A 15091-nucleotide genomic window follows, 5' to 3' on the forward strand; every position below is an offset into this window, starting at 1 on the left:
GTATTATTTCCACATCATAGGCCTCCATACTTTAAGTCAATTTTTATTTCAATCTTTTTTTTAATATATATTCATTAGTTGCACATAATACCTTTATTTATTTATTTGTTTGTTTGTTGTTTGTTTATTTATTTATTTTTATGTGGTGCTGAGGATAGAACCCAGGGCCTCGCACGTGCTATGTGAGCGCTCTACCGCTGAGCCACAATCCCAGCCCTACTTCAATCCTATTATTGCTAAATGCCACTCTATTTTTTTCATGAAATGTACTTGTATCCATGAATACAGAAATTATCTAGATGATTAAAGTTTAAAAGACATGATTTTGAAACCCTAAGTCTACTTGAGGAAGACGCTAGTGTTCACTTAACTTGGTGATATGAAAACAAAAATAGATAATGATGGCCAGTGAGGGAAATTGAGTGCTGCTGAGGAAGATTTTGCCCATGTAGCAACTTACATGTCTAATAAATTTTCAGAATTATTTTAAAGAACTTCAAATAAAAAGACTAAATCTTGTTGAACTCTGATAATTATAACATACAGGATCCTATTCAATAATTAACAATAACAAAGGAGAGACAAAGCATGCTTTGTTTTCAGATAGTTTATGACACACCTTTGAGAAAAACAAGATAAACTTTAAACTCACTCTCATTTATCACGTATCATTAATTATATGTCATATGAGAGAAATACTAACCAGGAGGCACTTGTGTAGAATCATCTATACCCAGCTGCCCTGTATTTAAGCCAAGTTCTGCAAAGCATTCTTTCTGAAAAATAATACATTTAGAATTAACACACATCTCAGACTTTGCTGCATACTGAAAGATCACCTAAACATCAGCTTAAATAAAAATCATGTGACAAGAATCTATGTTTCATTCAAATATCTAAAAAAGAAAAAGACATTATCAGAAACCTAGAGTAACAAAAAAGTCTAAAATTGAGGAGTGGGACAACCATAAATCATTTATTACATATATTACTATATAACATTTAATATTTCTATGTGAAATAAACATGAAGAGTAAAAATATAAGCCTAAGGAAAATTAATATATTTAATTGTAAAAGAATATTCTCTGAATGTGTATACTAATATATGTATAAAAGATATAATCTCTCTCCAAATGTAGAGCTTTTAGTAATATTTTTCTCTCCCCTAATTTTTCCTGGCTAAAAAACATTTTTACTTTGATGCCTTTGACCAATATAAGTGCTGCTCTTGTTTACAAAAACTTTTTCAAAACCTCCTCTTGATTTTGCTTTTTTAGGTTATAGACTTACCAATAAAGTAAGAAATCCTTCTGAGTAAAGAACTATTACATTCAAAACTTTCCTGAAACACATGCAATCACTGATAGCAGATGTAGCACTTACCAATTTTATATTCTAAAACCATTGTCTAAAATTACCAATACTGTTGGGAAAACATATAATGGCAGCAGCACCCCAGAGAAAAACCCCAGCATGGTGTCTAACGACCCTCTTTCTCCTCTTTGTTTCTTTCACTGGCACGAAACGTTCCGCTGGCGCCAATGTTCAAACCCTGCTGGTGGGAAGCCTTGGCCCAAATTAGAATTAACTTCTTGGGCTCCGGAACTGACATATGGAAGAGCTTGCCAATAAACAGGCGACCTGTTATCTACCTCAGCCCTGCTACCTCTCCTTAGACCTATATAAACACACAGCCTTTTGTAATAAAGCGGAAACCTCTTTGGTGATCTGTGTCCTGTGGTGCAGCGTCTTCCAGTCTTACAAATACAAACTTGTATCTGGGCTTTCCGTGGTACAGTACTTTATTCAGCTTTTAATCAACTAAATACCATAAATATTCAAAACAACTTATATTTGTTTTCAAGTAAATTTATAGTATCAAGTGCTCTGCTAAAATCAGGATAAACTAGATTTATTCTCCAAACTTCCTTTTCTTGTTTAGTACTGTATAGGAGAGTAATTATGCTTGTCTGGCATTTGTTAAACATACAAAAACCCCATATTATTCACATTGTTATTATTTTCTAGATAATTAAACATTTCTATTAACATTTTCATGTTTTATTGTTATTCTAATTGGTAAAACCATACTTCTTCCCCTTTTTAAAAAATGGTACTAGTTTAATTTTCACCTTTTTATCTGGTACTTATCTCCTTATTTATAAGAACAGGTGTATATTGTTATTTTTAATTCATTAGTTTCAGATATCTATTGATTTTATATGATAAATCAGGATTTTAGTGCATGTATATTATTTTTTTCTTCCTTCCAATATAATATAATTATATATAATTTTTGGTAAAATACATATTACAGATTTGCATTATTGTAATTAGGTAAATATTATTCACTGGTCAGCCATGTTGTTTCCTTACATACCTTTCCTTACTGTTAATTTTTCTCCATACTGTTTCTATTTAAACTGCTTTTTCACTTTTACAATATTCTTTAATCATTTACCTCTTCCTATAGCCTTTAACGTCTCTGAAAAGACCCTTGTCAGTGTAATTTCACGTGTGGTTCAGTCTCTGGGATCATCTATTCTGTTGCGTTTCTCTTACAGGCATCCTTCCTGGGATCTTCGGCTTCCGGCTCTAGTCTGGGATCATTGTGCTCCAGATCTGTTGTGGCCTTTATCCTGCAAATTCTCTTCACTGTCATTTCTGAAAATTCCCCTTCTCTTTGGTTGGAATCCTGTTGCTTGGTTCCATATTTTCAGTTTTGCTTATGACCTTATATGAAGCACTTCTAAGAGGTGCTGGCATGGAAGAAAATATTTTAAATCACACACATCTGAAAATGTCTCCTCTACCTTTGCATTTGATTGACTGTGGTTACATATAGAATTTGAGAATTAAAGTCATTCAGATTTTTAAAGGCATTACTTCAAAATCTTCTGGCTTCCAGTTGTGCTGCTGAGAAGTCAGATGCCACTCTGATTCCTGATACTTTGTATATAGCCTGCTATTCATCTATAAAAGGTTTCCAGTTTCTCTTTTAAGTGCTTTGATAGGGATTTTCTTTCATCCATGGCATCAAGTACTAGGTATTTCATACTGGAGATCCTCATCTTTCAGTTCTTGGAAATGCTAATGATTATATTCCCTGTGTTATCCTTCTATAACTCTTACTGGTCAGATTTAGTCTTCCTGAATTGATCTTCTAATTTAAAAAAATTCCCTCCTATCTTCCTTATCTTTTGCTTAATCTTCTAATAGATTTCCTCAGCTTGCTTTTCAACCCTTATGCCAATATTTTATGTTTCTTTTCAGTTATTCATTAGAATTCATTCTGACAAAATTTAAAAAAGCATGGAATATAATTTGTTCTAATTCAATCCCCCGTACTTCCCATTTCCCTCTTCTCCTCCCTTCACTGTTCCCATCACTGTACTCTACTGACCTTTCTGCTATTTAGATTTTTTTTTTTTTTTTTTAGTGTCTCGTGGATATACATAATGGTAAGAGTCATTGTAGTATATTCATATAGACATAGGAAATTTAGGTTAGGCTCATTCCACTGTATTTCCTTATCTCATCTTCCTCCCTCCCCTTTAATCCCTTTCATATACTTCACTGATCTTTCTTCTATTTTGTTTACTGCCCTCTTTATTTTGGATCAGCTTCCACATATCAGAGAAAACATTTGACCTTTGACTTTTGGGGACTAGCTTATTTCACTTAGCATGAGAGTATCCAGTTCCATCCATTTACCAGAAAACGGCATAATATCATTTTTCTTTATGGATGAGTAATATTCTATGGTGTATATATACCACATTTTCTTTATCCATTCATCTGTTGAAGGGCAGCTAGGTTGGTTCCATAGCTTGGCTATTGTGAATCATGCTACTATAAACATTAATGTGGTTGCATCATTGTAATTAATTAAATCTTTTGGATATATACTGAGGAGTGGGATAACCAGGTCATAAGATGTTTACATTCTTAGTTTTTTGAGGAATTTCGAGTGGTAGCACTAATTTGCAGTCTTACCAACAATGTATTAGTACACATTTCCCCCCATATTACTAACATTTGTTGCTATTTGTATTCTTGATAACTGCCATTCTGACAGGAATGAGATGAAATCTCAATGCAGTTTTAATTTGCATTCCCCTCATTGGGAGAGATATTGAACATTTTTTCATGTATTTGCTGACCATCTGTATTTCTTCTTTTGAGAAGTGTCTGCTTAGTTCTTTTGCCTATTCATTGATTGATTTTGCCTGTTCATTCTTTGGTACTAAGTTTTTTGAGTTCTTTGTATATTCTGGATATTAATGCTCTGAGGAGCAGGTGATAGAGACCTACTTCCATTTTGTAGGCTCTCTCTTTCAATGCTCATAATTGTTTCCTCTGTTGTGCAGAAGCTTTTGATGTTATCTCACTTACTGATTTTTTTATATCTTGTGCTTTAGGAGTCTTGTTAAGGAAGTCAATTCTTTCGCAAACATGTTGGGAATAAGGGGCCCACATTTTCTTCTAGCTGTTGTAGGTTTTTTCACCTAATTCCTAGGTCTTTGATCCAGTTTCAGTTGAGTTTTGTGCAGGGTGAGATATAGGGGTTAAATTTCATTGTTCTACATATGGATTTTCAGTTTTTCCAGCACCATGTATTTAAAAGTCTATCTTTTCTCTAACATATATGTTTGGCATATTTGTCCAGTACCAGATAACTGTTCTCATACGGATTTGCCTGTGTCTTTTATTCTATTCCACTGGTCGTCATAACTGTTTTGGTGCTAGCACCATGCTATTTTTGCTACTATAGCTCAGAAGTATAATTTGAGGTCAGGTATTATGGTGCCTCCTGCTTCACTTTTCTAGGAATTATTTTGGCTATTCCGAGTCTCTTACTTCTCCAAATGACTATTTTTTCTATTTCTGTGAAGAATGTCATTGGAATTTTGGTGGGAACTGCATTGAATCTGTATAGTGCTTTTGTTAGTATGGTCATTTTGACAATATTAATTCTGCTCATCCAAGAACATGGGAGGTCTATTGCCTAAAGTCTTCTTCAATTTCTTCCTTCAGTGTTCTACAGTTTTCACAGTAGTGGTACTTCACATCTTTTGTTAGATTGATTCCCAAGTATTTTATTTTTGTGTTTTAAGTCAATTATGAATGAGACAGTTTCCCTAATTTCTTTTTCAGCAGGTTCATAATTGAAGTATAGGAATGCAATTGATTTATGAGTGTTGATCTTGTATTCTGCTACTTTAATGAATTCATTTATGAGCTCTGGAAGTCTTCTGGTGAAGTATTTTGGGTCTTCTAAATATACAATTATGTTGTCAGCAAGCAGAGATAGTTTGAGGTCTTCTTTTACTATTCATATCCTTTTAATTTCCTTTTCCTGCCTGATTGCTCTAGCTTGAGTTTCAAGAACTGTTTTGAAGCAGGCATCCTTGTCTTGCTCCTGTTTTTAAAGGAAATGCTTTCAGATTTTCTCCATTCTCCAATAATGGTAGCTTTGAGTTTGTCATATATAACCTTTACAATGTTGAGGTAAGTTCTTTGTATCCCTAGTTATTCTAGTGCTGTAGACATGAACGGGTGCTATTTTTTTGTCAAATGCTTTTTTTACATCTATTGAAATAATTATGATTCTTGACTTCGATGCTAATAATGTGATGGATGACATTTATTGATTTCCATATGCTGAACCAACCTTTCATCCTTGGGATGAGACCCACTTGGTCATCTTGCGCTATCTTTTTTATGTGTCTTTGTATATGGCCTTCCAATATTTTATTAAGGAATTTACATCTATATTCATGAAGGATATTGGCCTAAAGTTTTCTTTCCTTGATTTTTTTTTTTTTTGTCTAGTTTGGGTATCAGGGTGATACTAGCTTTGTAGAATGAGTTTGGCAGTGTTCCCTTCTTTTCTATTTCATGGAAAAATTTGAAAAGGCTTGGTATTAGTTCTTCTTTAAAGGTCTGGTAAAACTTTGCTGAGAATCTTTCAAGACGCAGACTTCTTTGTTGAAAATCTTTTGATAGCTGCCTCAATTTAATTACTTGATACTGATCTGTTTAAGTTTTCTATACTCTCATGGTTCAATCTGGGCAGGTTATATGTCTCTATGAATTTGTTGATATCTTCAGGATTTTCTATATTATTGGAATATTTTCTATTTATTGGAATTTATGATGATCCTGAAGATTTCAGTACTGTCTGTGGTGATATTTACTTTTTCATCTCTAATTTTGTTAATTTTAATGTTTTCTCTTTGTCTTTTCGTTAGTTTGGTTAAGGGTTTATCCATCTTGTTTATCCTTTTGAAAAACTTTTTTTTCACTGATCATTTTTATTGTTTTTTAATTCTCAAATTCATTAATTTTGGTTGTGATTTTAATTATCCCCCCCCCCTTTTTTAAAACTGATTTTGGTGTTGGTTGTTGTTCTTTTTTAAAGGCCTTGCAATGTAATGTTATTTATTTGGTATCTTTCTATTCTTTTCACGTATTAGCTTAATGCTATGAACTTTTCTCTTAGACCTGCCTTCATACTATTCCAGAGCTTTTGATATATTGTACCATGATTCTTATTTATTTCTAAGAATTCTTTTACTTCTTCCCTGATTTCTTCTGTTATCCATTCACCATTCAGAAGTGTATTATTTAATCTCCAGATGTTTGCATATTTTCTTTTTTTTTAAATCTCCCCATTGATTTATAATTCCATTCCATTTGATCTGACAGAATAAAAGGTTTTATCTCTCTCTCTCTCTTTTTTTTTTTTTTTGTATTTGCTAAGATTTTCTTTCTGACCTAAAATATGGTTTATTTTAGAAAATGTTCAATGGGCACCAAGAAGAAAATGAATTCAGTATTTGACACATGAAGTAGTCTACAGATGTCGGTGAGGTTCATATTATTAACTATATTTTTTAGTTCTGCAGAATATTACTTAGTTTATATTTGGATGATCTATCCAGTGGTAACCAGTATTCTTGTATTGTGGTCTATTTGATTCTTAATACTGAGATGGATTTGTTTTATGTATGTAGATGCACCATTGAGGCATAAATATTTACAATCATTGCATCTTATTGTTGTATGATTCCCTTATGCAGTATGAAGTGACCTTCTTTGTTTTTTCTGATTAATTCTGACTTGAAGTCCACTTTAGGCGATATGAAAATAGCTACCCCTGCTGGTTTATGCATCCTATGTAAATGATATGTCTTTTCCCATCCTTTCACCTTCAAGCTGCGAATGTCTTTATGAGGTAAGTATCCTGCAGACAGCATATTATTGGGTTTTGCTTTTTAATCCAATCTGTCAACCTATGTCTTTTGATTGAAAAGTTCAGACCATTTTCATTCAATGTTATTATTGAGATGATATTTATTTCCTGCCATTTTGATTTATTTCTAATGTTTAAGTCACACTGGATTCTTTTGACTATTCTTGTAGTACAATTCCTCCCTATGCTCATTTTCACTTCTATTTTTCATTTCTTCTTCATGAAATATTTCATTGAGTCTGTTTTCTACTGCAGGCATTCTGATTATCAATTGTTTTAGCCTCTGTTTTTCAGAGAAGGTTTTTAATTCATCTTCAATTCTGAAGCTTAATTTTGCTTAATTTTTGGTATAGTATTCTTGGTTGGCATTCATTTTCTTTCAGAGCATGGTATATATTATTCCAGCCCTCGTGGCTTTTAGGGTCTGCATTGAGAAATCAGTTGAAATTTGGATTGGATTACCCCTAAATGTGACCAGCCATTTTTCTCTTGCAGCTTTAAAAATTCTATCCTCATTGTATATTAGGCATTTATAGACACATCATTATAATGTGTCTTGGAGTGGATCTATTCTGATTTTGTATATTTGAAGTCCTACATACCTCTTGTATTTAAATTTCCAAGTCATTCTTAAGGTTTGGGATTTTTCTGATATTAAATCATTGAAAAGACTGTGTATCCCTTTAGTTTATATGTCAGTGCCTTGATTTACCCCAATGATTCTTAAATTTGACCTCTTGATGTTATCCAGATTTCCTGAATATTCTTGTCATGGTCTCTTAACATCCTTTCTTTATGGTCAACTTTATTTTCAAGATTAAATAATTTGTATTTGAGACCTGAAAGTCTGTCTCAAAGTGATCTAATCTCTATTGCTGATGCTTTTTATTTAATTTTTAATTTGGTTTATTGAATCATTTCCAAAAGTTCAGTTTGGTTCTTTTTCAAAATCTCTTGTTCACTTCTATAATTTCTTTCTAATTTCACATCTTACATCTTCTTTTAGCTTGTAAAACATTTTAACTATAAACTTTATAAATTCCTACTCTGACATTTGCTCTGCTCTGGCATCAGTGCAGTCAGTTGTTGAAGCATTATGGGCTATTTGAGATGATTTGTTCCCTTGCTTTTTCATACTGTTTGTATGTCCACCCATCTATTGGTATAGTTCTCACTTCTTTTAAGTGAGGTAATATTATGTGAGCTTCTTTATCTTAAGAGCTGAGTGATTATCCGGATATTTTTAGTAAATGTGTGACTTCTGATGATCTTAATATAAGCACCAGTGAAGACTTGCACAATTCAACCTTATGAGAAACAAAAACATGTTGCTATTGTTCTCCACAGTTCCCCAAATCCAGATATGAGCTTATAATAAAGTCCTATAATGGTTCAAAAATTAGTTATTAAGTTTAGTAAAATCCTATAACCTTAAACGAGGGCTAAAAGGGGAAAGAAAAAAGATTGGGCAAAAAGGAGAGGAAGAATGAGAGAAAGAAATTAAGAAAGAAAAAAGAGAAATAATAAAAAAGAATAATCCACACCAAGGCAGAAAAGAGAAATACACTGATGATGGTGTATTTGGAGCAGTAGCAGATAATGCAAGAGGATAAATAGGAGATAAGAGGAGCAAGTATAAACTACAGCTAGGAAAACAAAATAGGAAGATTGATTCTAATCAATGCTTTAAACAATTAGATGAAATACATTCAAATGGGTGGAAGGTACAATATTGGTTATTGGTGTAACAATTACATTCAAGTTAAACGGTTAGTTATATTGGGCTGAGATTGTGGCTAAAGCGATAGAGCGCTCGCCTAGCATGGGCGGGACCCAGGTTCGATTCTCAGCACCACATAAAAATAAAGGCATTGTGCTGTGTCCATCTACAAAAAAGATTCATTCTCATTCTCTCTCTCAAAAAAAAAAAAATTAAAAAAAATAGTTATATGATCAAAATAATGTCAGAGTTATTTATAATAAACCATATCAAAGTGAAGTAAATTCTGTTTGAATCTTGGTTTGAATTTCATTGGACAATTAGCAGATGTCCATCCTTCTTTGGCTATGGATCTTTCCAGAGTTTCAGAGGCACAGGAGTCAATTCCCTCATTGCTATATATCTCCCACCAGCCAATTCTGGTTTGTCAGCTCAGGAGCCTGCAGCTGACTGCTCAGAGGATGCAGTGTTGTGGCATGACCCTGTGACTTCTGTAGGTTATCATGTACCTGCTCTCCTCTTCAAGATATTTTTAATGGTGGTGAAGATCCTGGTAGCTTTCTGTGAGTGCAGGAATTCTGATTGTGGTTTTTCCACAGGTGTTCTCTTGTGCAGAAGTATTCACCTAACAAACAACACTTTTTGAGGTACTGTAGTGAAGGGACTCAGGTGGTTCACCTGGGTTCTAGTTTCCACTGCCCCAGGTTTGAATGATGGACACTATTATGGTTTGAATGTGAGGTGTCCCCCAAAAGCTCACATATGAGACAGTACAAGAAGGTTCAGAGGAGAAATGATTAGGTTGTAAGAGTCTTAACCCAATCAGTGAATTAATCCCCGGGTAGGGATTAAAAACTGAGTAGTAACTAAACTGGTAGGGTATGGCTGGAAGAAGTGGGAACGGGGGCATGGCTTTGGGTATATATTTGTATCTGGCAAGAGGACTTTCTCTGCTTCTTCATCAACATGTGGGCTGTTTCCCTCTGCCACAGTCTTCTGCCATGATGTTCTACCTTACCTAGAGCCGGCCTTCTATAGACAAAGCCCTCTGAAACTGTGAACCCACAAATAAACTTTTCCACCTCTATAATTGTTTTTGTTGGATATTTAATCACAGCAGTGAAAAAGCTGACTAAAACAGGCACTGATTTCCTCTATTAACTATAACTGATTAAAAAAAAAAAACAGCCAACAATAAAAAATTTAAAAAAAAAAACCAAAAAACTATAACTGATGCAAGGTCCTGACAGTATCCAAACAATGCCCTTTCACTTACCAGTTGTGACCACGGGTCAGGCTGGGGTACCAGTTAAGGCTGGGAGCAATCACTTCCTGTTGCCTAGACTCTGGTAACTGTATCTTCTGCTTAAGTTTCCTGGGTTATTTAGGGAACTTCTTCTAGCAGCCTTCTGTCTGTGGCTGTCACCATCCAGGAACTGGGTCTCTAGAGAACTTCCCTCTAGAATAGCCATGCGATCCCAGGGACAGTCCCTAGGCTTCCAGTGATCAGGGCTCATGAAGTCCTGGTCAATCTGTTTTCTCCTGCTTGGGGACTAAGCTGCTTAGCTGCTGTCTCTGAGTTGAGTACAGGCTGCTCAGTGCTTTGGTCTCGGAGACTAAGCAGGACTCAGTATACTTCCCAGCACAGACCCTTGTCAGCCCATTTCCCTTATTTGTGGGAAGGAAAAAGGAGGTTTTCAGTGATTTTTGGCTAAAAGTGGTGCTTCTAGAATTTCTTTTTGGACAAATTCTTAAGGGGGCCCACTGCAGGGGATTTCCCTCTCACTTAATTTATAGCTATCTGGGAGTGGGAAGATCCCATGCTGATTTAAGGGGGTGACTGGCTGACTGAGGGCTCCGTAAGATGGCTGCAGACCCCTGGCTCAGGTTTCTTTTCATGATTTGGTTTTAAGCTGTGCTCTGTTTTTTTTTTTGCTTTTTTTTTTTTAACTAAAAAAAAAAAAACTTTCTGTATATCAGTGACAAATCCACTGAGAAGGAAATGAGGAAAACTATATCATTCACAATTACCTCAAAACAAACAAACAAACAAAAAACTTGGGAATCAACTTAAAGAAAGAGATGAAAGATCAATACAATGAAAACTACAAAACCCTAAAGAGAGAAATCAAAGACGACCTTGGAGACTTGCTCTTGGATAGGCAGAATTGATATTATCAAAATGACCATACTACCCAAAGCACTATACAGATTTAATGCAATTCTGATCAAAATCTCAATGGCACTCCTCATAGAAATAGAAAAAGCAACCATAAAATTCATCTGGGAGAAAAAGAGTCCCAGAATAGCTAAAGCAATCCTTAGCAGGAAGAGTGAAGCAGGAGGCATCATTATACCAGACCTTAAACTATACTACAGAGCAATAGTAACAAAAACAGCATGGTACTGGCACTAAACAAACTGGTAGACCAATGGTACAGAATAGAGGACACAGAGACTAACCCACAAAATTACAATTATCTTATATTAGACAAAGGTGCCAAAAACATGCACGGGAGAAAAGATAACATCTTCAACAAATGGTGCTGGGAAAACTGGAAATCCATATGCAACAAAATGAAATTAAACCCATATCTCTCACCATGCACAAAACTTAATTTAAAATGAATAAAGGACCTAGGAATTAAACCAGAGACTCTGCATCTAATAGAAGAAAAAGTAGGCCCTAATCTTCATCATTTGGGATTAGGCCCCAACTTCCTTAATAAGACTCCTATAGCACAAGAGTTAAAACCAGGAGTCAATAAATGGGATGGAATCAAACTAAAAAGTTTCTTCTCAGCAAAAGAAACAATCTGTGAGGTGAACAGAAAGCCTACATCCTGGGAGCAAATTTTTACCCTTCACCCATCAGATAGAGCACTAATCTCTAGGTATATAAAGAACTCAAAAAGCTAAGCACCAAATAACCAAATAACCCAATCAATAAATGGGCCAAGGACCTGAACAGACACTTCTCAGAAGAGGATACACAATCAATCAACAAATATATGAAAAAATGCTCAGCATCTCTTAGCAATTAGAGAAATGAAAATCAAAACTACTCTAAGATATCATCTCACTCCAGTCAGAATGGCAGCTATTATGAAGACAAACAACAATAAGTGTTGGCAAGAATGTGGGAAAACAGGTACATTCATACACTGCTGGTGGGACTGCAAATTGCTGTAGCCAATATGGAAAGCAGTATGGAGATTCCTTGGAAATCTGGGAATGGAACCACCATTAGACTCAGCTATCCCTCTCCTTAGTCTATACCCAAAGGACTTAAAAACAGCATACTACAGGGACACAGCCACATTAATGTTTATAGCAGCACAATTCACAATAGCTAAACTGTGGAGCCAACCTAGATGCCTTTCAGTGGATGAATGGATAAAAAAAAAATGTGGCATTTATACACAATAGAATTTTACTCAGCAATAAAAGAGAATAAAATCATAGCATTTGCAGGTAAATGGATGGCACTGAGGAAGATAATGCTAAGTGAAGTTAGCCAATCCCCACCCAAAAAAGGTCGAATGTTTTCTCTGATATAAGGAGGCTGACTCATAGTGGGGTAGGGATGGGGAGCATGGGAGAAATAGATGAATTCTAGATAGGGAAGAGGGATGGGAAGGAAAAGGAGGGGGCATGGGGTTAGAAATGATGGTGGAATGTGATAGACATCATTATCGAAAGTACATGCATAAAGACCCGAATTGGGTGTCAACATACTTTATATACAGAGATATGAAAAATTGTGGTATATATGTGTAATAAAAATTGTAATGCATTCCACTGTCATTTTTTAAAAATCAATTAAAAATAATAAATAATTTTTAAAAACCTCTTTAAATAAAAAAAAGAGAGAATAAAATCATGGCAGGTAAATGGATGGAGTCAGAGAAGATAATGCTAAGTGAAGTTAGCCAAACCCCCCAAAACAAGTGTGGAATGTTTTCTTTGATATAAGGAGGCTGATTCATAGTGGGATAGGGAGAGGGAGTTTGGGAGTAATAGATAAACTCTAGACAGGGTGGAGGGGCGGGAGGGGAAGGGAGGGGGCATGGAATTAGAAATGATGGTAGAATGTGATGATCATTATTATCCAAAGTATATGTATGAAGACATGGATTGGTGTGAATATACTTTGTACACAACCAGAGATATGAAAAATTATGCTCTATATGAGTATTAAGAATTGTAATGCATTCTGTCATATATAATAAAAATAATAAAATTTTAAAAATTTAAAAAGAAAAAAATTTTTAGTTATAGATGGACACAGTGTTTTTATTTTGTTTACTTATTTTTATGTGGTGCTAAGGATGGAACCCAGTGCCTCACACGTTTTAAGCAAGGGCTCTACCATTGAGCTACAACTCTAGCCCCTGTTTGCTCTGTTTTAAGAACCCTGCTGTTCCTGTCACACTTTAAATTTTATCTGCCTTTCCAAATGTGTTTTAGTGGGTGAGCTTAAGAGATTTTTTGCACCCTCTTTCTCTGTTGCTTCTCCCCACTTCAGGTTTGGGACTAGGAACTCTGCATTTACCTTCTACTCTGGTAACTAATCTTTAGGTCTCTCCAGTTCTCATACTTTGTAATATTCAGTCTTAGAGCATTTACTTTGTCACCCACCTCTCAATTCTACTTTTCTTTCAGTGCCCATTTTCTGTGTTGTGAGGAGATCAGGACTCACTGCCTAGCTCCTTCCTGCCACTTTTTCAACCCATGTCCTCATACCAATTTTTGTTTTATATGTCATGCTCCTATTCCAAAAAGTTCGTTCATTATTTAATTTTAGTTTTGTTATTTTATTTTAATGAAATTCTTTTTTAAAATTCATGAGTAATATCTGCTCTTATCTGAGAATATTAAGTTTCTTTAAAGTTTTCTATCAGGAAGAAATGTCCATATCAAGATGACCTTCAGTTTACCTTCTCCCAGCAGTATTTCCCTAAAAATGTACTGGGTTACCAAAAAATGCTCAGAGCAATGCCAGTTATAGTACTAAGTTTGGGGGGAGGACTATGGTTGTGGTTTAGGGGTAGAGCACTTGACTAACATGCACAAGGCTCTTGTTTCAATTCTCAGCACTGTAAAAAATAAAATCTAAAAAAAAAAAAAAAAATTACTGGAAAACACAGGCCCTAGCTGCCCTGTGTGGTGCCCTTTGAGAAGTCCTGGAAGCTATGCCCCTGTGCATCATGAGAAATGGTTTCTATTGTGTATAAGACTTCCTTATGTTGTTCCTATATGCTTTGTCACTTCCAATTGTGTGTATTTCTTTGTGGGGGCTGGGAAATAGCTCCTGGATGGCTTAAGGACTCTCAGTGATGTATTTGATCATGGTGTGCTGGTATGCTAACGGGATACGTTTCCTGTCCTATATCATTCCACAAATTTAAGTGAATCAAGTTATGGCCAATTACATCCTGTGTGAACATAAACCCAAACCTGAAATACCTATTAATAATCATTTCCTAAATTGGTTTTTCTTGGTTTTTCAGTTTTGTTTTGGGAGTTTCTTTCTTGGATTTAGTTTTGGTCTCTGTCTTTCAAATTAGAAGAGTTCAAATGTCTAGGGATCCAAGGTTGTTCATTCATATTTAGAAATAAGGCAATAAAAAACTGCCTGGAAGCTCAGTCTTCAAGGATTAGACATACAGTGAGCTGGGCTTCACCATGAGGCAACTGTATAGCCAGCCAGTCTGTTTTTTGTAAGGGTTCTTTACATATGTTAGTCTTTTCTCTGGTATTCTAGAGACGGTGGAGGATGGGAAAGGCACAGTAGTGGTAATAGGGATAAGTGTATTATTCTCACTATTTGGCAGAATATTTTTTAATCCCTCTGTTTTCCATGCCTGATACTTGCCCTGTCTATGTCTACGGTTTCTGAGTTTACAGCCTTTCTGATTCTGTGTCTGGTGAATATACTTCTGATCTCCTGTGGGGAAAGAGTTACCTAACTATGCACAGGGGTTGGAATCTTGGAGTCTATGTCTTCTTGACCCAGACTTCCACATACTTCTCCATTTTCAGTCCTCTGGATCACCATGGCCTCTGTGACACATAGTGTCTGATTCCTGAGCCCTTCCAAGTTCTATG

General features: G+C 35.2%; 1 protein-coding gene across 3 annotated transcripts in view; it reads right to left on the reverse strand.

Annotated features, from left to right (window-relative positions):
• Tbc1d19 (TBC1 domain family member 19) overlaps nt 1-15091 on the reverse strand; it is a 129631-nt gene that overhangs the window by 66880 nt on the left and 47660 nt on the right. For all 3 annotated transcript variants that reach the window (XM_046423791.2, XM_046423790.2, XM_046423792.2), the window contains one exon: nt 704-776. In XM_046423791.2, the coding sequence (XP_046279747.1) occupies nt 704-776 (73 nt within the window). The remainder of the gene's footprint in view (nt 1-703; nt 777-15091) is intronic.

Source organism: Marmota monax, unplaced genomic scaffold (assembly GCF_021218885.2).
Source record: "Marmota monax isolate L192 unplaced genomic scaffold, Marmota_monax_Labrador192_F-V1.1 WCK01_AAM20220418_F8-fsc00009, whole genome shotgun sequence".
Lineage (NCBI taxonomy): Eukaryota > Metazoa > Chordata > Mammalia > Rodentia > Sciuridae > Marmota > Marmota monax.